This window comes from Penicillium hordei, assembly GCF_028827395.1.
Source record: "Penicillium hordei strain IBT 12815 chromosome Unknown utg000001l_segment0_segment0, whole genome shotgun sequence".
Classification (NCBI taxonomy): Eukaryota; Fungi; Ascomycota; class Eurotiomycetes; order Eurotiales; family Aspergillaceae; genus Penicillium; species Penicillium hordei.
Window position 1 is genome coordinate 537,689 of NW_026623142.1, and position 21,521 is coordinate 559,209.

General features: G+C 50.4%; 9 protein-coding genes across 9 annotated transcripts; 6 read left to right on the top strand and 3 right to left on the bottom strand.

Annotated features, from left to right (window-relative positions):
* Positions 1-250: 250 nt before the first annotated feature.
* N7537_000194 (karyopherin beta) lies at positions 251-3,616 on the top strand (the record flags this gene model as incomplete). Its single annotated transcript, XM_056891252.1, has 7 exons — positions 251-726; positions 822-1,628; positions 1,692-2,317; positions 2,371-2,920; positions 2,980-3,217; positions 3,276-3,384; positions 3,436-3,616. Exons 1-7 carry the CDS (start codon positions 628-630, stop codon positions 3,614-3,616), a joined length of 2,610 nt encoding a protein of 869 aa, XP_056756247.1. The 5' UTR covers positions 251-627.
* A 1,394-nt stretch (positions 3,617-5,010) lies between these two features.
* Positions 5,011-5,750, top strand: N7537_000195 (40S ribosomal protein uS8; the record flags this gene model as incomplete). Its single annotated transcript, XM_056891253.1, has 3 exons — positions 5,011-5,143; positions 5,427-5,496; positions 5,561-5,750. 3 exons carry the CDS (start codon positions 5,011-5,013, stop codon positions 5,748-5,750), a joined length of 393 nt encoding a protein of 130 aa, XP_056756248.1.
* A 374-nt stretch (positions 5,751-6,124) lies between these two features.
* N7537_000196 (uncharacterized protein) lies at positions 6,125-7,412 on the top strand (the record flags this gene model as incomplete). The annotated part of the gene is made up of 4 exons (XM_056891254.1): positions 6,125-6,160; positions 6,211-6,539; positions 6,670-7,260; positions 7,325-7,412. 4 exons carry the CDS (start codon positions 6,125-6,127, stop codon positions 7,410-7,412), a joined length of 1,044 nt encoding a protein of 347 aa, XP_056756249.1.
* A 518-nt stretch (positions 7,413-7,930) lies between these two features.
* Positions 7,931-9,699, bottom strand: N7537_000197 (uncharacterized protein; the record flags this gene model as incomplete). The annotated part of the gene is made up of 2 exons (XM_056891255.1): positions 7,931-9,364; positions 9,433-9,699. The coding sequence occupies 2 exons, from the start codon at positions 9,697-9,699 to the stop codon at positions 7,931-7,933; spliced, it is 1,701 nt and encodes a 566-aa protein (XP_056756250.1).
* A 376-nt stretch (positions 9,700-10,075) lies between these two features.
* On the top strand, positions 10,076-11,716 carry N7537_000198 (phosphatidylserine decarboxylase 1; the record flags this gene model as incomplete). The annotated part of the gene is made up of 1 exon (XM_056891256.1): positions 10,076-11,716. The coding sequence occupies one exon, from the start codon at positions 10,076-10,078 to the stop codon at positions 11,714-11,716; it is 1,641 nt and encodes a 546-aa protein (XP_056756251.1).
* A 594-nt stretch (positions 11,717-12,310) lies between these two features.
* Positions 12,311-14,265, top strand: N7537_000199 (Auxin Efflux Carrier superfamily; the record flags this gene model as incomplete). The annotated part of the gene is made up of 4 exons (XM_056891257.1): positions 12,311-12,569; positions 12,629-12,795; positions 12,861-14,083; positions 14,196-14,265. 4 exons carry the CDS (start codon positions 12,311-12,313, stop codon positions 14,263-14,265), a joined length of 1,719 nt encoding a protein of 572 aa, XP_056756252.1.
* Positions 14,266-14,704: 439 nt separating this feature from the next.
* N7537_000200 (uncharacterized protein) lies at positions 14,705-15,145 on the top strand (the record flags this gene model as incomplete). The annotated part of the gene is made up of 1 exon (XM_056891258.1): positions 14,705-15,145. The coding sequence occupies one exon, from the start codon at positions 14,705-14,707 to the stop codon at positions 15,143-15,145; it is 441 nt and encodes a 146-aa protein (XP_056756253.1).
* An 893-nt stretch (positions 15,146-16,038) lies between these two features.
* N7537_000201 (uncharacterized protein) lies at positions 16,039-17,877 on the bottom strand (the record flags this gene model as incomplete). The annotated part of the gene is made up of 1 exon (XM_056891259.1): positions 16,039-17,877. The coding sequence occupies one exon, from the start codon at positions 17,875-17,877 to the stop codon at positions 16,039-16,041; it is 1,839 nt and encodes a 612-aa protein (XP_056756254.1).
* Positions 17,878-18,566: 689 nt separating this feature from the next.
* Positions 18,567-20,804, bottom strand: N7537_000202 (uncharacterized protein; the record flags this gene model as incomplete). Its single annotated transcript, XM_056891260.1, has 7 exons — positions 18,567-18,956; positions 19,015-19,411; positions 19,472-19,675; positions 19,729-19,886; positions 19,944-20,275; positions 20,332-20,448; positions 20,510-20,804. The coding sequence occupies 7 exons, from the start codon at positions 20,802-20,804 to the stop codon at positions 18,567-18,569; spliced, it is 1,893 nt and encodes a 630-aa protein (XP_056756255.1).
* Between the last annotated feature and the right edge of the window lie 717 nt (positions 20,805-21,521).

Here is a 21,521-nt window from a genome sequence, read left to right on the forward strand (position 1 = left end):
ATGATACTCCCCGAGCTACAAAGAAATTTAGCGAGAACAGGTAGAGAATGACATTCAAAATGGAGCTCGTCAAAGTAGGAGACTCTCAGATCCGTCACTTTTTTTTGTAGCAAAAGTCCTTGGCTGAGCAAGGGAGAAATACTGCCTGAGGCACACAATCACGTGCACATGACTAACCCCAGCTCAGGGACCAATCAGAGGGCGACGCCCCCCCGTAGAACCTCACCCATTGTGGTCTTTCTTGCTTCGAATCTTTGTTTTAGTCTCTTTACATATTTTTCACTTCCACAGCTATTACCATCTTCTCCAGACTTTCCCACCTAATTATTGTGTGTTGAAATCTGGGCGTGCACTCAAGGCACCTTTTCCTCTCTGTGCCTCTTGTCGCGGAAAGACCTAGTGCATGCCGCCTCGTCATATCCACAAAAACACCCGTCCCTTCTTCCCACTCTTCCACAGGAAATCCTCTTTCCACCACAGCTTCTATCGTGGTGATCACCGAGTGTCGAACCCTTTGATTGATTCGGGTCCAGAGGGGTTTTAAAGTCTTTTTTTTCCAATCTTTTCTCCACCTCTTTTTTCCTTCTTTTTTCTCTTCCCCCCACATCCTTCATTTCTTTGCACATCATGGACGCCCGTCAGGTGTTGCAGAGCACCCTCGCGCCAGATGCGGCCGAGCGTAGCAATGCCGAGCAGCAACTCGCTCACGCTGCGGAGGTTGACTTCGTATGTGTCTCCCCTTATCCCCCCCCTTCGTCCTGCCACGAGCCATGAAAGATTTCCCCAGGATCCCGAATGCTGATACTTCTGTCGCCCGATAGGCTGCCTACCTTATCACCCTCGGCCAGGAACTTGCCAACGAGAGCAGCCCCGCCCACATCCGTGTCGCTGCCGGTATCGCTTTGAAGAACGCTTTCACTTTCCGGGATCAAGCCAAGTTGCGCGAGGTGCAGCTCCGATGGGCTCAGAGCATCAACGCCGAAACCAAGACACAGGTTAAAGAGCTTGCGCTCAAGACCCTGCAGTCACCCGATGCTCGCGCTGGAAATGCCGCCGCCACACTGATTGTTTCCATCGCCGCCATCGAGTTGCCGCGTGGTGAGTGGCCCGAGTTGATGGGCATTCTTGTCCAAAATGTCGCCAGTGGAAACGACGCACTGAAGCAGTCATCTCTCACTGCCATCGGTTACATTTGCGAGTCGCAAGATCCCGATCTCCGCGCCAGTCTGACACAACACTCCAATGCTATCCTTACTGCGGTCGTCCAGGGTGCCCGGCGCGAGGAGCCGAACATGGATGTTCGTTACGCTGCTATCGCCGCCCTCAGTGACGCCGTCGATTTCGTGCGAACCAACATGGACAATGAGGGAGAGCGCAACTACATTATGCAGGTTGTCTGCGAGGCCACTCAGGCCGATGAGGTCCGTGTGCAGGCTGCTGCATTCGGCTGCTTGAACCGCATCATGGGATCCTACTACGAGAAGATGCGCTTCTACATGGAGAAGGCTCTGTTTGGCCTGAGCATCATGGGCATGAAGAGTGAGGAGGAGGAAGTCGCCAAGCTGGCTATTGAGTTCTGGTGTACTGTCTGCGAGGAGGAGATTGCCATCGAGGATGACAATGCTGAGGTATGTATCAAGCGCACGAGGCCGAGTAACTTTGACCATGTCCTGACGTTATATTTTTTATAGGCTCAGCAAGAGGGTATTGAGGCTCGTCCTTTCTTCGGATTTGCTCGCGTCGCTACCCGCGAGGTTGTTCCCGTCTTGCTTCAATCTATGTGCCGACAGGACGAGGATGCTGATGATAATGAGTACAACGTCTCCCGTGCTGCCTACCAGGCTATGCAGCTTTATGCCCAGTGTGTCCAGGGCGATGTTATTCAGCCCGTCGTGACTTTTGTCGAGGAGAACATCCGTAACGAGGACTGGCACCGTCGTGATGCCGCCGTCGCTGCTTTCGGCGCCATCATGGAAGGCCCCGAGCCCAGTGTCCTGGAGCCACTGATCAAGCAGGCCTTGTCTGTTTTGCTTGGCATGATGGAGGATAGCTCTATCTCCGTCCGGGATTCCACTGCCTACGCCCTGGGTCGTGTGTGTGACTGCTGCCCCGAGGTTCTCGACCCTGAGGTTCACCTCCAGCCACTTATCTCTTGTCTCTTCAACGGCCTCGCCAACTCCCCCAAGATCGCCAGCTCCTGCTGCTGGGCTCTTATGAACGTCGCAGACCGATTCGCTGGTGACGATGGCTCGCAGACCAACCCTCTGTCGAAGCACTTTGAGGACAGTGTGAAGTCCCTACTGACCGTGACCGAGCGGTATGTTCCCTGACTGATATCCCATTGATTCTTTTGATCTAACACCCGTACAGGCAAGATGCCGATAACCAGCTCCGTACCGCTGGATACGAAGTTCTTAACTCCTTTGTTATGAATTCTGCCAATGACAGCCTGCCCATGGTTGCAACTCTCTCGGATGTTATTATCCAGCGTCTTGAGCAGACTGTTCCCATGCAGCAGCAGGTCGTTAGCGCTGAGGACCGTATTCTCCTCGAGGAAATGCAGACTAGCTTAATCAGTGTCATTCTGGCCATCGTCCAGCGCTTCGAGGCTGAGATCAAACCTCAGGCTGACCGTATCATGAGCGTGCTACTTCAGGTACTGACTACCCTTGGCGCCAAGTCAAGCGTGCCGGATGTTATCTTTGCCACCGTTGGTGCTATTGCCAGTGCTCTTGAGGACGATTTCATTAAGTACATGGAGTCATTCAGCCCGTTCCTGTATAACGCCCTGGGCAACCAGGAAGAGCCCGGTCTCTGCTCTATGGCTATCGGCTTGGTCAGTGACATTGCTCGTGCTTTGAACGAGAAGGTCCAGCCTTACTGCGACACCTTCATGAATCTCCTTCTCAAGACCCTCCAGGTAAGATTGTTTTCCTCAGATATACCGAAGTTGACGTCCAATGCTGATTCCTCAAATAGACTTCCACCAACCAGCTCAAGCCTGCGATTCTTGAGACCTTCGGCGATATCGCCCAGGCCATCGGAACCAACTTCGACACGTACTTGGCGGTCGTTGGCCAGGTTCTCCAGCAAGCCTCCAGCGTGACCACCAGCTCCGACCTCCCATACGACATGGTGGATTACATTGTTTCTCTCCGTGAAGGCATCATGGATGCTTGGGGTGGTATTCTTCTGTCCTACAAGGGCACTCCTTCTAGTACGTTGCTCTTTACTCTCCACCCAGATACGATGTCAGCATGCTAATTAGAACGCAGTTACCCAACTCCAGCCTTTCATCGAGTCTATCTTCCAGCTTCTTCACATTATCTCCCAGGAGAGCAACCGCAGCGAAGGTCTTATGCGGTCTGCCATGGGTGTTATTGGGTATGTCTTGACAGCTTCTAGTCTCGATTGTCTATTCTAACTATTAATTAGTGATCTTGCTGATGCCTTCCCCAACGGCGAGCTCGTTGCCTACTTCCGCAACGACTGGGTCACCTCTCTCGTGAGAGAGACTCGTACAACCAGACAGTACAGCGAGCGCACAATTGAGACTGCCCGCTGGACCCGCGAACAGGTCAAGCGCCAGATCAACCTGGGTGCTGGTATGGCATAAAGTTGCCATGATCTCTCTCCCAATTGATTACCAGTGCTTGTGGTCCGATCCCGTCTCCAAAGCATCTGCCACTCACATCAGGCCTGTTGGCCTCAATGCCACAGGTCCTAGGGCTGCTTGAGTCGACACCTAATTGGTGCTCTTGATGTGTACAGTGTAGCTGTCCCTTTCTCGACGTCATCGAACCCGAGCGCCTGGCCGTTAGCCTCAAATCCCTCTCCTCTTTATTTCCCAGCACAGGATCCCCTCCCATCACTACCTTTGGTCACGAACTCCGTTCCCCCAAACCCTTTGCTGGTGCTCAATTCCCTGATGACACACGTTCGAATGAGTTACCCTTCCCAATCCCTGTATGGCCCTGCCTGAGTTTCCTTTTTCTTCTTGATACAACCCTTTTCACCTTTTCACCTTTCCCAGTCCCCCTTCTATGTTGTTTTTAATTAGACAAGACCCCCTCCCTCGCATCTTATAGCATTGCGACTCATGTAGCCCAAGAATTCATGTATCCCCACCCCCCTCTACTGTGCTCTTCATTCATGTATCCCTTCCCCTCATGTCACCCCCTCCAGAAAGAGTCATTGTCATGAAAAAGCTGTCCCTGATTTCGTCTCCCTTCCTCGTATACGCCGCCGATATTTGCCCACAACCATGCTACCACGCTGGAACATCATGTATAGAACCATCCATCTGAACCTTGCCCACGGATGGAATAAGTGAATGACGTGCTGATGAGTTAGTAGTAGTAGAAGTAAAGATGTCTGTATGATTATCTGTGTTGAAGTTTTAATAGCCATTTTCGTTTTATCTCTTGAGTTATCTTTAGTTTGCTGCTATGCTTATCATGGTGTAGGTACAGCCCTGGAGTTTCAGCTACATTGTACATCCATTGTATAACAGTGTAGTTAGGTTATGTAGAAAGTATGATGCCTTGTAGGATTAGGGCATCAATATGGTAAATATTTATCACCACGTGACTATTTAGATAAGGGCTACCGCGCGCCCCAACCCTACCCGCGCACCACCCGAAAACCAAACTTTCACCGATCATCGACTTCTTCCGCTTCATCCACCGACGACCATCTCTCGAGGTATGTGCTATGCCCTCCCCCAACAACAGCCTCTCAGCTAGTCTGGGGATGCAATCATCTTGTCTAGATTGCTTCCATATGTGAATTATAGAAAATTCTCAGGAATCGCGATCCAGGAAGCCAAGATGATACGCATCTCCCAACTCGGCACGGGCTGAAGAACTCCTTGCAATGCAAAAAAGGGGCACTCTTTGCGCTCGAAGACTAGTGGTGGCTGACTTGAACCGCCTTCGTCGAACAGATACCTCATAATCTTTACTTTTAAACGTTACGATTTGAGAATCTCGATTCTACTAAACCGCCAAAATGGTCAAGACCTCCGTCCTCAACGATGCGCTTAACGCCATGAACAACGCCGAGAAGGCCGGCAAGCGCCAGGTCCTCATCCGTCCTTCCTCCAAGGTCATCGTCAAGTTCCTTGCTGTCATGCAGAAGCACGGTACGTGAAGTTTGAAATTTTCTTTCTTGTCTTTTTGTTGCTCTATTTTATTCTTTTTTTTTCTGTTCATTGCTTTTTTTCCATCACCTGTCTCGAGAATATTTGTCGCACCCATTCGGGCTGATAACTAGGCGGCCGGTCTCAAACAACCTACGACGTCTGCCTTTTAAGTGTCCGATATATCAATTTGCGAAGATCTTACACGTTTCCAAAGCGCTGTTATGGCTTTTTCAGTATTTGACGACTTTTAAATCTTCACAACATGCTGACTCTTTTCTTTCAGGCTACATTGGCGAGTTCGAGGAGGTCGATGACCACCGCTCCGGCAAGATTGTCATCCAGCTCAACGGCCGGTATGTATTCACGATTACACCCATCATCCTCAATGGAGCATCTAGCTAACGTTCATACCTCTAGTCTCAACAAGTGTGGTGTTATCAACCCCCGCTACCCCGTCCAGCTCCGTGACCTCGAGAAGTGGGCTACCCAGCTCCTTCCCTCCCGTCAGTTCGGTTACGTCGTCCTGACCACCTCCGCCGGTATCATGGACCACGAGGAGGCTCGCCGCAAGCACGTTGCTGGCAAGCTCCTCGGCTTCTTCTACTAGATGGAGTCGTTCTAAAAAAGAATTGAGAAAAGTTCTTGCTTTGACTGGTTTTGCATAGCGATGGTTTTACGGGGCTGGGCCCTGGAATGTAATCTGGACTTTGTAGCTGTGAACAAATTACCTCCTGTTCCGCACTTTTGATGGTTTGCAGAGTACATGGTTCGCTCGTATATCAATGCTAGATGATTCCGGTCTGCAATATTCGTACCGTTGACTCCTTTTCCTGCTTTTATCGTAGAGCAACACGGACCGAGGTAAAATTTCACCGCCCCCGGCGTACATGTATTCTGCCTTTGCCCCGCAACAACGGCATGGCCAGTCAAGTCAGTATCTGTACATAGTTGAACGCTGAGCAACTCAAGTATTCATACACCATGCCTTTGGACACTATATATCTGACCCGTCATGGAGTACGTGCTCCATCCCCTCAAGTCTAGCCTCGTAGACCTAACCATGACAGCACCGTCTCAACTGGACCATTGACTTCCGGACGGGCACATATAGGTCCCAATTCCCCACGCCAACAGGAAACCCAGCAGACCCGGCGCTGACCTCACACGGTGTGCACCAGTCATTCGAGCTGGCGGAACACATTGTCGGCCCTCAATTCCACCCGAAGCCATTCCGTGTCTACTCGAGTCCCTTCTACCGCTGCCTTCAAACAATCCAACCATCTGTTGAAGAGCTGAAGAGAATATCAGCCGAGTCTGGAAAGAGCCCGCAAGATGGCCAGTCTGGGTCAATTGATCGGTTTGCGGAGTTTGATGTACGAATTGAAAACGGGCTAGGGTAAGTAATATACCCTCAATTCATACTTGTACTTCCTTCCATCCCACCCAACCAAGCGTTTCGCTCTCTTCCCAAACAAAAGAAGCACCTTATAAGCACATTATAACCAGGAAAGCTAATTGGAATCCAGAGAATGGTTCGGCGCAACAGACTTCTTCGACCACCCGGCCCACCCAACCTTCGAAATAATGTCCACCCACTTCCCAACCCTCCTCTCAGAAGCCAGCCAAACCTACAAACCCCTACTCATCCCCTCAAGACGCGGGGAGACAATTATGCAGCTCCACAACCGCGTAGCAGCAGCCCTAGAAGGCATAATCGCCGATATCGACATTGAAGTCTCCGCCCTGGAAGCAGAGCTACCTCCAGACCGAAGAACCAACAAGTCCGTCCTGATCTGCGCGCATGCTGCGCCGCTAATTGCCATGGGACGGGCTCTTACGGGCCACATGCCGGATGATAGTTCCGAAGAGGACTTTAATGTTTTCACAGCTGGTTTGAGTACTTTTAAGAGGAGGGGGGCTTCTTCTACTTCCAGTGCTGGACAGAGCAGCGACCAGAAAGAAAGTTCCAATGAGAAGCCACTTGCGGAAGGTACGACGTTCATTCGTGCATCGGGATCCCCGCCGCAGTGGAAGAATGGACGTGGTGTTGGAGGTGGATGGGATTGTGTTGCGAACGGGGATTGTAGCTTTTTGAGTGGTGGTGCTGAGCGTGGATGGTGAGTTCATTCCTTTCATTTTCCTTTTGGTGTTGAGAGAAGATGTTGATAAAGACTCCGGCAGGCACTTTGATGGCGAAGAATCCTTTAATACGGGTCCTATGGCTCCATCTTCCGAGCCACCTGTTAATGCAGGCGTCACGAAGCTGTGAGTTGATACTTTGCGCAATTATACTGGGGCAATGGCTCGTGAGTAATAGGACGAGGACATCATTGCTTCTTTCTGGGGTCATCGATTACCAGCGACTCCGAAACAATGACCCCAAACCGACAAGTTGGTCTATCACAGTTGAGCTATTATGACCTGTCACTGCAATGCTAGGACGGCTTTCGTTCTCAATGAGCTTTTGCTAGCGGTATAAGATAAAGACAACATAGACAGGAAAACAAGATTCCTTGCTAGCCGCCTAGAACTACATGATGTACATAATAGGAGCATATAGTCCAAAGCGATGAGAACAATTAACTTGAAGGGCTTGGTCGTCTTACGAACTTGATTTTAGGGAAGACATTGTCGTGGGTCATTTCAGTTCACGTTGAGTTCAATTGTAGAAACTAGATGAAGGACGCTACCGCTAATTAAAAATAGGAACATGAAAAGCAATGTACCTCCCGGTATAGATCAGCTCACTGCTGAACCCTGTCCAAACAATGCATGCGCGGCAGTAACCTACTCTTGTTCAGTACCTGCATTTCCTGCGTCCTCCGTCACACCAGCTTGAGCCCGTTCTTGCTCCTGGCGCTCCCGCTCCCGTGCCTGCTCCTGCTCCTGACGTTCCCGCACTTGACGCTCCTGCTCAGCTAAGAAAGCTTGGTCTGCTGCAGTGCGAGCCTGGACGTGCCGCTCACCGAGACCGGGGACTAAACTCGCAAAAAGAAAAACAAGGGCTCGCTCCGCGCGGCGTATCTGGTCCCAAATACTGAACTCCGCAGCAACATCATTGGCTCCAGTTTGGGTGGCCCGATCTGCCGGGCCACCGGCATGGGTCAGGCCCTCGAGATGGCGTTGGATGGGACTAATAATCGTAGTCGCAAACTGCCGTGGGATGTCGGTCTCAGAAAAAAACGTTACCAGCAAGGCAATGCTGACAAAGATGTAACGCCTCCAGGTGCCAGGGGCACTGGTGAGGTAGCAGAAGAGCCATAAACGGGTGAATAGCCAGATGCGGCGGATATGTCGTGCCAGGCCGGCGTGCTCGATGTTGTGGCCGCGGCGCTGCTGGTTGAGCATCGCTTGGCGGACGGCGTGGACTACCGCTGCATTTTGGCCGGGTCCTTGTGGTGCTTGTAGTGCTTGTAGTGCTTGTGGCGCTTGTGGTGGCTGGGGTGCTGGAGGTGCTCGAGGCGCGCCAAATTCGTTGGTGGGGGCTGTATTGGACGAAACGGCCTGCTGCGTTATGGGTCGGGTTACTAAGTGGTACTGTCTCCCGCGACCACTATGATTATCTTCCATTGGCGAGGCGAGCATGAAGATCTGAGTGGAGTTGGATCCGAGCGTGGTCGGAACACTTGTTTGGGCAACAACGGCGCTCTGAGCTATACCGCTTGTCTGCAAATGCTGTTGTTGCATATATTCCATGAGACGGGCGCGTTGTTGAGTATCAAGAATACGAGCAACTAGTTCTGCAACACCAGGCAGAGGAAGTTGACTCGCAGGTCGTGCATCTTGAATTTCAAGAAGCTGGTTCCGTATGCGGATGATATTCTCCATGGATGGCATGATGCGTCGGTCCAGCTGTCTCTCGATCTCCTCGATGTGACCTCGTAAAGTACGGATACGCTGAGAGAATTCTGCACCATGGGCTTCTGTTGCATCTGTAGTTTCTGAGTGTTGGTTAAATGAAGAGGCGTTGACGTATTGATTGACTGTCACGCGTGGAGAAGCTGGAGTTGAATCCATTGTCCTAGGAATTCTCGGGTATGGGGACATGCTAGCTGCTGTCGCCGAATAATCAGGGTTAGAGTCACCAAGCCAGGTGGAGGAGGAAGTGGAAGCTTGGGCAGAATCCCCGAGAGGCGAATGTTGCGGCATCTGAGAGGTAGAAGGTGCTTCTGTGTGTGTCGCCTCAGGTGGTAGCACGAGGTGCATACTATCAATGCCTTCCTGCAAACGCAATCCCATTCAGTTAGGACATAAGGTCATATGGTGCAGGTTCGGAACAAGTTACTTACCTCCATAGATGAGACTACTGCTCTGAGTGTTGCGTCATTTACAGTGAGGGGTTTCCCTCGGTAGATGAGCCTCTGGTGTGATGCTTGAGGATTATTCGGAAAGGATTGTTCAATCCGGCTCTTGAGCTGTGCGATTGTGGAGGAGAGTGGAACGTTCTCGAGTGTAAACCGGCTTGGAGGGGGTAGAGACTGGCAGAGTATGTGAAGTGTGATTGTGCTCGGTGTGTCCCCCTCTAACATGGGCTGGGATGACGATCCTGTCGCCATTGTTTCAGAACTATAGTTGTCTGCAAGCTAAAAAGCCCATATGGAGCTGATCTGATTGCTGATATCTGGCATCAATCAGTCGATAAGCGATATCGATGTTGCTGTCCTCTGCGAGACTCTATAGCAGCTAGGAAGGAAATGGAAAAGATAATGGAGGATAATATAAGACGCAAAGGGTTCAAATCGCAGGAACGCCCATTTATAATAACGTATATCAGGGATATATAAAGTAGACAGAAAGACAGGCCATCCATTGTATCTCCACGTGCAATTCTGCCGGGCGGTCAACCGGCAACAACATGTTTCCCCATTTCGGAAAAAAACGCTCTGGGCTTAGGGGTCGATTTTAGCGCTCCAGGCCGATGGATTAAACATTATGGCCAAGCGCCTTTTCACTTCCTCGCCTGTCCTTCACTGCCCTTCCGTTGCCCCTCGAATCGGGGCTGCGTCGATGGAGGTTCTTTCGTTCCGGGCCACCGCCCGCCATAAGGCCAGCCTCCGGCATTTTTCGTCTAAATCATGGAGACAATATAACAAGGACAATAATTCTGAAAACAATAGAGGAGGATTTGGGTCAAGGCTAGGGTTCGCTCTGCGCAATACCAAAGTCGAGTGGTATCCCATCCCAGTCGGACTCGGAATCGGGTTGCTAGGGTTGCTGTCTTTCTACAAGTCACAACGTGCGGAACGGGATCGGCTGGCTCGCGATGCAGCTGGCGATGAATGGGAAGAAGGGAGACGGCCACCTCCTCGTCCGAGGATCAGCCTATCAGGTCCGTGGCATGTTCAGATCATGTCCACTCTGCCCCTGAAGGCAATGTCACGTCTATGGGGTCGGTTCAACGAAATCGAACTTCCTTACTACCTTCGCGTTCCTGGATTCAAACTCTATTCCTGGGCCTTTGGCGTCAACCTCGAGGAGGTTGCCGAGCCCGATCTGCACACTTACCCGAATCTGGCGGCATTCTTCTACCGTAAGCTGAAGCCTGGCGTTCGACCATTGGACCCCGACCCTCGTGCTCTTCTGGCTCCCTCCGACGGCCGTATCTTACAATTTGGAATGATCGAACGGGGCGAGGTTGAGCAAGTCAAGGGAATGACATACAGTCTGGATGCCCTCCTTGGATCAGCCACGCCTGCGCACGCCGACCACACCAAGCGACTCTCCGACCAGGGCCGGAAAGAAACCCAAAAGGATGTCGAGAACATGGCTGCGCATGAAGAGTTTGCGCGCATGAATGGGATTTCGTACACTCTCCCCACCCTTCTTTCAGGAGACTCCGATGCTCCTAAGCGTCGTGCTTCATTGGATGCTTCAACCGCATCCAAAACAACCTCGGAAATCCAGGTGCAAGAGGATCTGGCTCGTGGGGATGGAACACCGTGGTACGCACCCAAAACAGCAGCCAATCATGCCTTGTTCTACGTTGTGATTTACCTAGCACCCGGTGACTACCACCGTTTCCACTCCCCAGCTCCCTGGGTGGTCGAGAGCCGCCGACACTTTGCTGGCGAGTTATACTCGGTTTCACCATACTTGCAGAGGCATCTACCCGGTCTATTCACTCTCAACGAGCGAGTTGCACTCCTCGGCCGATGGCGGTGGGGTTTCTTCAGTTACACGCCGGTCGGAGCTACCAATGTAGGCTCCATTAAAATCAACTTTGACTCCGAGCTGCGTACGAACAGCTTGTTGACTGATACCGCTGCGGACTTGGCCGCTGCCTTGGCTTCTAAGCGCGGTGAGCAGTATCCCGGCTTTGTTGAGGCGACTTACCGCCACGCCAGCCGGACACTTGACGGACATCCCCTACAACGTGGGGAGGAGATGGGTGGGTTCCAACTTGGCAGTTCGATCGTACTTGTGTTCGAGGCTCCTCTTGGAACTCGCAAGTCCATTGATGCCGGCTGGCCGGAAGATGTTCCCAGTGATGGGTGGACTTGGAGTATTGAAAAGGGCCAGCGCATCAAAGTAGGCGAAAAATTGGGCTTTGTGGGTGAGGCGTCGAGTGCATGATATTGCACAGCCCCGATGCACAGCCAACAGCGGTACCTTGTTAAGAATTATTCCGACCTGCATGATTTGGAGGTCTGTTCTTGTATTATACCAGTCCTTTACTTTAGATCAGGGTCTTGAACATTTACTTTAATCACATTACCTTCTTTTCCCTTCTCTTTTGATCTATACAATTTACCCTTTTGAAGTATATATTGTGCATGTTTCCTAATTCGGATTAGCACAGATCATATCTTGGCGTGATGCTATCGCCTCCCCAAATGCGTCATTACCCTCGTCTCTCTACTTCCAAGGTTGCCTGTTGCCTCCCAATGGTGCCCTTATGTTAAAGATGTCAAGATGTACTAGGTTAATGTAGTAGAATAATATAAGTAATTTAATTCAGAAATAGTAGACATGGTATTTAAATTACAAGCATTGCGCCATTCATAAGCTAATAGAGTGAATGCAGTACAAAAGATAAGGCAACAAATGTCCGCCAAAGAGCTATCAACGTGGGCAACCTTGGAAGACTGCCAAGCTTCTATGTCCAAAGGCGAATACTCTCCTTGACTTCTTCACTTCTTATTTCCCCATCTAACAATCTTTTGACTGATGGCCATCTTCAACTTACCCCGATCATTTCAAAATGTCAATGCTATTGCCCAGGTCCCAATGGGCAACCGCTTCTTCATAAGCGCCCATGAAAGTCACCCCCCATTCTTTCAATTAGTGTTGCTCGTCTTTTCAGCCGTGCTGGAAGTCGTCTGCGTCAGCTTCCCTGGTTACATTGCCGCCCGTCAGGGCATGTTTGATGCCGATGCTCAGAAGCTGGTGGCAAACCTCAATGTGACTCTGTTCACCCCCTGTCTCAGTATGGATTCCTCTGCTCTGATGAAATATTTGTGTGGCGTAGCTGATTCCTGTTCACAGTTTTTACCAAATTGGGCTCACAATTAACCGCCGAAAAGCTGACGGACCTGGCTATCATCCCGGTTATTTTTATTGTCCAGACTCTCGTCTCATACTTGTGTTCCTTCGTTGTCGCAAAATGTTGCCGTTTCAAAAAGCGGCAGTCCAATTTCGTGGCTGCCATGGCGGTATGTAGCGAGCCCTGCCATTTGAGAGAGTCGAATGTCATATCCTAACGACCCCTTCTCTGCAGGTCTTTGGCAATTCAAACTCTCTTCCGATCTCTCTCGTCATATCGCTCTCGCAGACCCTTAAAGGCCTCCACTGGGACCGGCTCCCAAACGACAACGACGACGAAGTCGCTGCACGCGGCATTCTATACCTGTTGATCTTCCAGCAGCTAGGTCAACTCGTGCGCTGGAGCTGGGGATACCACATTCTCTTGGCGCCTAAGGATCGATACCTCGAGGGGGAACGCGACGAGAGTGGCCAATCAATCATCGAACAGGGCCAGGCGCGGTATAGCGACAACCCGGACCAAACAGACCCGGACGAACCCCTAGTCAGGACACGAAGCTCCGACGATCTACACCACGCGACACACACCGACCGCCGGTTCCCATCCGGCGACCAAACCCCCGTGTCAACGCGAGCTTATTCCTACTCGAAGCTGTCCTCCACCCATTCAGACGATGTTGACTCAGATGATACACCCTCAGTAATTGGACCACCACCCACCGGGCCCTTCCTCCCCCGCCAAAGCTCCCAAGGCGACATCCTCCAATTTCCGGATGTTGAAATCACCGCGCGCGAAGCCCAAGAAGCCGAGAAAACGCGTTTCCAGCGCTACAAAGCATCTCTACGCAAATCGCGAGACCGCCTGAGCCAGTGGCGCGAAAAGAAAATTAACGCGATCCACGCGCGCCTCCCGTCAAACGTCCAAAAGGGCCTCGCATCGACCACTCTCGGACTACGTCGCTTCCTCCATGGCCTATGGGACTTCATGAACCCGCCCCTGTGGGCAATGCTAGTATCCATCATCGTCGCTTCTGTCCCGGCACTGCAGCGCCTTTTCTTCGACGATGGGACTTTCGTACGTAACTCAGTCACCCGCGCAATCGAGTCGAACGGACAGGTCGCCGTTCCGCTAATCCTGGTTGTGCTCGGCGCGAACCTCGCGCGCAATACAATCCCCGAAGAGGCCCTGGCGGATGTGGAACATCCCCGCGACGAGCGCAAGCTTATCATCGCTTCACTTGTTGCGCGCATGCTTCTTCCGACTCTTATCATGGCTCCAATTTTGGCGGTCATGGCCAAGTTTGTGCCGATTAGTATTCTCGACGATCCGATTTTCATTATTGTCTGCTTCCTGCTCACGGGTGCGCCATCAGCCTTGCAGTTGGCGCAGATCTGCCAGATCAATAATGTCTATGTTGGCGCTATGTCGAAACTCTTGTTCCAGAGTTACGTTGTTTGGTAAGTCCTTATCCCTCCTATTCATAGAGAAAAGACACCCCCTACCCCTTGGTCGTCGATCTCAAGCATTGGCATTGATCATTGCTAACATGGCCTTTTTTTTCTCTTCCAGGATCCTCCCATCAACCCTCGTGCTTGTGATGTGTGCTCTGGAGGTTGTCGAGTGGGCTGCTGCTTCGTAGACTCTTTGCTTTGCACCTGAACCTGAATGGTGAAGGCTGGTCTTTCCCTGTTTGGTCTTGTTTCTTTTTGTTTTCGGGGTTTTCTGTATTCACTCTCTTTGGACGCTCTTGTAATTACCCATTCCTTTTTCTCTTTGGGGGGAATTGGCGTTACCTAAGGCATTATTCCTTGTACACAGACAGTACTTTCTTAACTTATGGACCTATCGTGGTTCCTATCTCTATGGGATTGTATGTCTTCCTTTGCTATAGCGTTTGTCGGGACAACTCACTTGATGAGGGTCTGGATGATAAAAATAATATATACATCTATTATCCATACAGCTGACTGCATCAACGCCTTAACTTCTATAAACTTGCATGAGAAAACACCCCGCATCAACACAGCACAATCCCACACACCTCCAAGAAAATTAAATCCAACCAAACCACCATCAAAATGGCCAAGTCAACCTCAGACATCTTCATGAGCATAAAACCGGAGCACGTGCAAAACATCGCCTCGAGGACCAAGAACCACGAATATCGCAGCTATCTTCTCCCATCAAGTATCCAACACATCTGGTTCTATACCACCAGCCCTATCAAACGAATCGAATACGTTGCCCGTATCTCTCCGGGTAAAATCCCAGGGGAAGTTCCTGATGATGGAGGTATCGGCAATGCGGAGTTCAATGCCGGGTTGAGTGAATCCAAGTACGGATATGAGATTCTCACACTGTGGAGGTTGAAGATGCCCGTTAGCTTGCAGGAGGCCCTCGTTGAGGGGTTCTTGAAGGGAGCACCACAGAAATACTGTTGGGTTTCTTTGGATTTCTTGGGGAGGTTTCTGTTGGATGGGCAGGATTTGTTGTTTTCTAGGACGATGAATGAAGGTTAGTATAACAGACTGGATTCAGCGGGTTAAGAGTGTACTTGTTGATGCTTTTGGGCAGTTCCGCACCTGGGATCTTTGTACGCTCAACTTTACTAGAAAAGATGTTAGTCCATTTGTTTTTTTATTGCCTTTTCCGTGGTCTATAGCTTCAATGGGAGCCATTACTACGTCTCTCTACACCTTGGCATTGTCATATTGGAGTAGAAAGAAACCGAGATATATATCCATTTAGTTCATTAAATAATATGTAAGTAGTCAGGTAACGACACAGCTTCATGAACCAGTCAACTGTCGCTCAAATTCCATACAAGTCTCAACCCGTCGCAGACTAAGCAACCGTAGCAGGGACAACCTCCCATTCAGCTTAAATATAAACCGAGAGAAACCCTACCCCCCCCCCCCAATTCACGCAGGCTGTCCCCTTCGCAATAGTTTAAGCTTGTTTAAACCCGACATCATTGTCAGATAGGCCGGTTGCCGATTGACTCCGCGCCCAGAGTTCTCGAGCAAACCGTAACCCGCAAAGTGTTCAACTGGGTCATTCGATGTACAACCGCAGACCATACTGTAGCGCCTGGCACACATTCACCATGAAAAGTCCTATCCAGACTGCAGGCAACAGGAATATGCGCAACTCGTATAGCAGCGGTCCATGCCAGTGGCCACTTCATCTCATCTTGGTGAGTTAGGAATGCAGTGGCACTGTTGTGCTTGAGACTCGGATTGGTTCGAGTACCCATCGACCACATTCGTAGGGGTTTTGTTAGAAAACTGATGATCTTCCACGGGGGCGTCTACAATTGAAATCCCAGGGTCTCTCTCTGGTCATCTTGCACACGGGCATACCTACAAGTCCACGTTAGTAGAGTCAACATTGACCATGTGCTCCGTGAAACCTACTCCAAGAAAAGTCGAAACATGTAAACGTCCATATCATCATTTCTGATCGTCCTGGCCGCCCAAGATTGGCCCTCTTCACCGATGGTTCGAGCAATCTGTTGGCCAGCAGGATCTTCCTCGAAAAACCGTACCAACTCAGGAATCTCATTCCCTTCTTTGTTAATCGGCACGTAGTGGACCCATGGGAACAAGACGTTCTCGTGCCACTCCCGAAAGAAGGTCACCTTGAATGGAACACTCTTGCTGCGCATGAAAGCGTAAAACCTCCCGCTATAGGCATGGCCATCCATGTCTAACAGATACCGATGTTTCCAAGCCTCGCTTGCTGGGTCTTGTTCCGCGAGATCGCTGAAAAACATTTCCTCGTCATAGCAGTCCTCGTCGCAATCCACGATCTCCGTGAAATGGGTATTGAAGTATCCCTCGATCTGGGATCGATTTGCAACTTGCACCTCCCAGCCTTCACTGTGGTCCGCAATACACCTTGAACCGCTCTTTGGTTGCATAAGATACTGGGGCGATTGTGGATGGGTCAGGTTTCCGATGATACGCTGACGTTGCAGGTTCTGCCAGGTGCCGCTCCGACTATGTCCTCCGGTGGTTTTCCCGCGCCAGTATAACTGGGGTTTCTTGCTGTTCCATTCAATTGAGGTTTCGGCGTCGAACTGTGAGATGCCTTCGTAATAATATGGCGAGGGAACTGCAATATCCTGGAATGAAGACGGATGGGACATAGAAAACATCGGGACCAGCTCGTTTGTCACCTTGAAAGCGTTTGGGTGATCAAAAACTCCCAGCCGATGTCGCAGCGAAGGGCTGTTGCACATATCACTAGCGGCAGTCTGGTTGAACACAAATCCCAGAGGCCCCACTGCGTAAGTACTTGAGTTATCTGGCGCGTTACTATCCAGCGCCCTAGCAGGTGTGTCTAGTGGACATGAAAGCCGCGAGTAGAGCCAGGTCTCTTGGCGTTCGATGTTGTTGAATCTGGTCGTGGATACCGGCACTGGTGGGATAGGATCATGCACATCGCCCGGCGAAAATACGTTCAACAGCGACGAGTTACTAGACAGCCGAGCGTGAGCTGAACGGCCTTCGGTGATCATCATATGCAGTTCCTCATGCGGAATTACCACCCGCGGTTCGTCGTGTACATTAAATTCCATGTTCATGTCCGGTAGCCATTGAGAGAACTTGTCGAGAATCTTCATTGTTGCATCTCTTTGGAACCCCCCTTGGCCATTGCCCAAATGGATAGCTCTGCCGTCGCGAATGGCAATGCCCATAACGTGGTTATCATACCCCAGGTCCTCTCTCACGCGCGAACGAATCGTACTAGGAGAAAGTCCCCAGAAAGGCAGCAAAGTATGATATATCGTATCGAATTCATCGATCAAGACTGTGTTTCGCGACATTGCAAAAGCATACCATTCATCGAAATGGGGAGGCGGTGGCATCTTATACCGTCGTCGATATTCCGCCACAGCTTCGTCCAACGACTTTGACTGGTGCTCCAACGTTTTGTTAAAAGCCTGCTCAGCATTATAAACAAGTCGAACGACTGGATGTTGGCAAGCACGCTCGTCGATGGGCGTCAAATAAGGTAGTGGATGCGAGGAGATATACCAAATGACCAACATAGCCACCAGCAGGCCAGGAATAGTAAAAGTTCTCTTCTTATTTTGGGAGTAATAGTACTGAGACTTCTGTCGAGCCCCTTGAAGGAGCTGGTACTGCTGTCCCTTCCATGTCCCTGAGCGAATGGCTTCAGCCATAGTCACGAGGCCGAGTTGCAGTGACTGCACCCAAGACCGAACGCAACGAATGGCCTGCATCTTGAGGGAGTACTATAGCTAATAGTAAAGACGCGTAATACCTCCCCAATTACTCCGTACAGATGAAAGAAAAGAAAAGAAAAGAAAAGGGAGAAATTATAGCCGCAAAACGCGAAAACGCGAACACGGGCCATTGGGGCCATTGGGGCCATTGGGGGCGGGTGGGCCCGGGGATCGACACGGCCATCTGAGATGTCCGAGGATGTACTTTGGATGTACTTTGTACAGAGTAAAAGGTGCAATGAGTCTTATGGGAAGCTAGGCCATAAAAATTTCATAGAATTTGTCGACAATCCCAGACTCTAGCCAGGGTTAAACCCTTGGGGGCTTCAAATAACAATGTGATCCGTCGAGGCTGCCCCGGTACTATCAAGCGAGAAGCCACCATTTGAGGCTCTCGGGGATGCCAATATCGTCCTAAACTTGATTTGACTTGACATGCGACCTCTTTCCTCCTCAATTGGAATTATCGAAATACTCCGGAGCTGGTCAGCTCCTATCCAATAGGCTGTGAGCCATCTCCTTCCCGTTGCCCCTGAGGATCGGCACTCATCTCCGAGGATGTCCACTTTGGGCCTAGAATTGGGTTGGCAAAAGTTCACAAAATTATCTAGAACAAATGAGAAGCTAGGGTCTGGAGCATAATTGCTAACAAATTAGGTAATAATTAGTCCAAACATAACTAGTTATTACACTTCAAAAGCAGGACATGGTTCTCCGCCATCAGCGTGCGCAGCCAATCCCGTCGGATCGCCCTGCACATCAATCAACATGGCCATACCTGTCGCCGAATGCCATAGCATATGGCAATGAAAAAGCCAAACGCCGGGGTTATCCGCCCGGAAACGGAGAACAGCATAGCCGCGACTTGGGATCTGGACTATGTCACGCAAAGCAGCCCGGGATGTGTCGTACAGATCGGAATTATAACCATTGGGTTTATGAGCGTCAACTGTCTCATCTTTTAACTCATCTGAGTCAGATTCTAGGTGTGGTGGGATTTTGTCAATGAATGGATTGTAGGAGCCCCAGCCAAATTCGGCTTGGTGTACTGCAAGTATGTAGAAGTGGTGTCCGTGCTGGAGTGGATATTGGTTAGTGGATTATTACCAATCTGTGGGGAAGGGGTCTTCGTACCAAGTGGAAGGGGTGAGATCCTTCATCTAGATTGTTGATTACTAGGTCTATCCATACAGGCTCTGGCCCTGTGGTTATTGCGAATTGGTTTGCATCCCATTTAGCTCGAGGTATAGAGACCAATGGGACGGCTGAATCTTGCTGGGGTTTCCAGGTAGTTTGATTGAAGTAACCAAATGGCTTGTTGGAATATCGGGCCATTTTTTGGATCTTGGTGTACACCACGTGCGTTTGTTGCGCGGTGGGTGGAATGGAACGGAGAATAGAGGGCGCAGAAGGTGCTTCTCCGATGTTGAGATGGTGGGCCTTCAGCGGAGGTCCCTCGACGGCATCAGAACGGTAGTTGGTGGGGAAGGTTTGATCTGGCGTCAACGCGGGGTTGGTGTACTTGAAGCCACTGCTGAGACATTAGCAACCGCCCGATAACTGTTGTAGTGCTTGGCGAGTCTATTCATACTCTTGATCTAACTGAACCCTCATGTGTGACTGCCTTTCAGAGGTCTGTAATAATGGACGAAGAACAAAGTCCATGCGTTGCCCGGGAAAGAGTATGCCGATGGAATTTACATTTGTCTCTTTGGGGCGTGCCACATCAATACTATCCACCTGAAGCAGGTCCAGGAGATGGTTGTCGAAAACGAGACTCAGCCCGGCTAGAGCTCTATCAACTGGTCAGCTAATAACCAATTTGGCTTTGATAGTCATGTGGCATACCCAGTGTTGACCACGCGGATTCGGTAGGTCGCGTGAGGGTCGAGGTCGATAAATGAATTATTCACCTGCTGATCAATACAGTCCACCGGCCTTGCAGGTACCGCCATCATGCAGTCAAAATACCCTGCCCCATTAATGAGCAAGGAATCAGGAACCGGCTAATACCAGTGTCAAATAGCACTCTCCAACGTTTGGGGCCACATTTCGGAACTCACCTCGTTTCCAAAATTTCCTGGGTCCATATACCAATCAAGAACATCACGTGCAGGGCGGTGGTACCAGTCACCGATGAGAAGCAAAAGTTCTCTACCATAAGTGTAACGGTGGGCATTATCGAGCCTTCGGGATATTAAGGCCCGAGCAGCCGATTTGGAAGCTGGTGTATGGACGACCAGCCCACCATAAAGGCCATCTGCCCGCGACACCCCCGAATGGGCATGGTACCAGAAAGTACCACTCTGATCCGAAGGAATTGTCAAATTATAAACAAAATGTCTTCCAGAAGGCATGGGGCATTGTGAAATTCCCACTGCACCATCCATGGCATCTATGTGAGTTAGCACCAATGTGTCTAATCGAGATCTGACATAGGCAGATGCTTACTAGCCACATGAAGGCCGTGCCAATGGATAGCAATTGATTCATCCGGCAAGGCATTGGTAACAGTAATGATCAAGGTGTCACCAGAGCGGGCCTCCACCGTTGGCCCGGGGAACAGGCCTAGTTCGATATCCTCCGGTCAGATCGACAACGGTGATACTAGTCAGTTCCTTCAACTAACCGTTGATGAGATAGACCCGCTTCAATACCCCATCTGGTCTGCGAAAATCCGAGGTCACATGCCAATCCAAATATTGAGTCGCCGCCGGCCGGTACACATGATCTTCCGGGTGAAGCTCTATCCGCGGTCGAGCAGTGATGGCCTCATGTTCTTGAATGTTTTGATGATGCCGCCCAGGTAAAATCAAGGGCACGAGAAAGATAGACGATTGGAGAAAATACAACAATCCGATCAGTAAACATGTAGCCAATGAGCAGCCTACAATAGGCCATGGCCGCTGTGACAGCCCCGACATTGGTCGAGGGCCACTTGTTCTGAACTGGGGACAGTTTTCCGACCGTACTGCGTCCGCGTGGTTTGGAAGCAACTAAGAGGAGTATAGCTCATTTAGATTTGAGCATATCAGATATATAAACAAGGCAAGTACTTAGCGAATGCCAGAAGAGAGAACATTCCGCGCTAGGACCTCGTGCCACCCTTGCTGTCAAAAGGATCAACGCGATGCGACCTTACAGAAAGACATGCAACACACGTGTTCATCTTGATCAATCAGAGCGAAGGTAAAATAGTCAGTTCAATGCACACTGAGTAAACAAAACAGGTACTAAAGTACCTGTGGCAGCCTGGAGTTAATCCAAAAGTAAACAAGATCGTTCCTGCCGAAAGTATGTTTCTGTTTAGCGTTGACCGAACCGTGGAATAGAATTTCACGTGGAGACAGCCGCATATCAGATTGGATCAACAGTGCACCTGCACCTTCTCTTTCACTATAACTCGATTTATACACACATTATTCTATTGTGCATGATCGGCGCCGTGCGTCACCAAGAATGTCAGCCCATCCCTGTGTTTCAATCCCTATATTCCGATTCGTTATTTCGTCACGAGGGAATAACGCCTGCAGATGTGACCAAGTCTCTCAAAGCTTCTTGGAGGGATCCATAAGTACATACAGCGCTAATCTTCACTGGATTTTCTCCGCTCTCTGCATGTCTCGCTGGGGGGTACATAA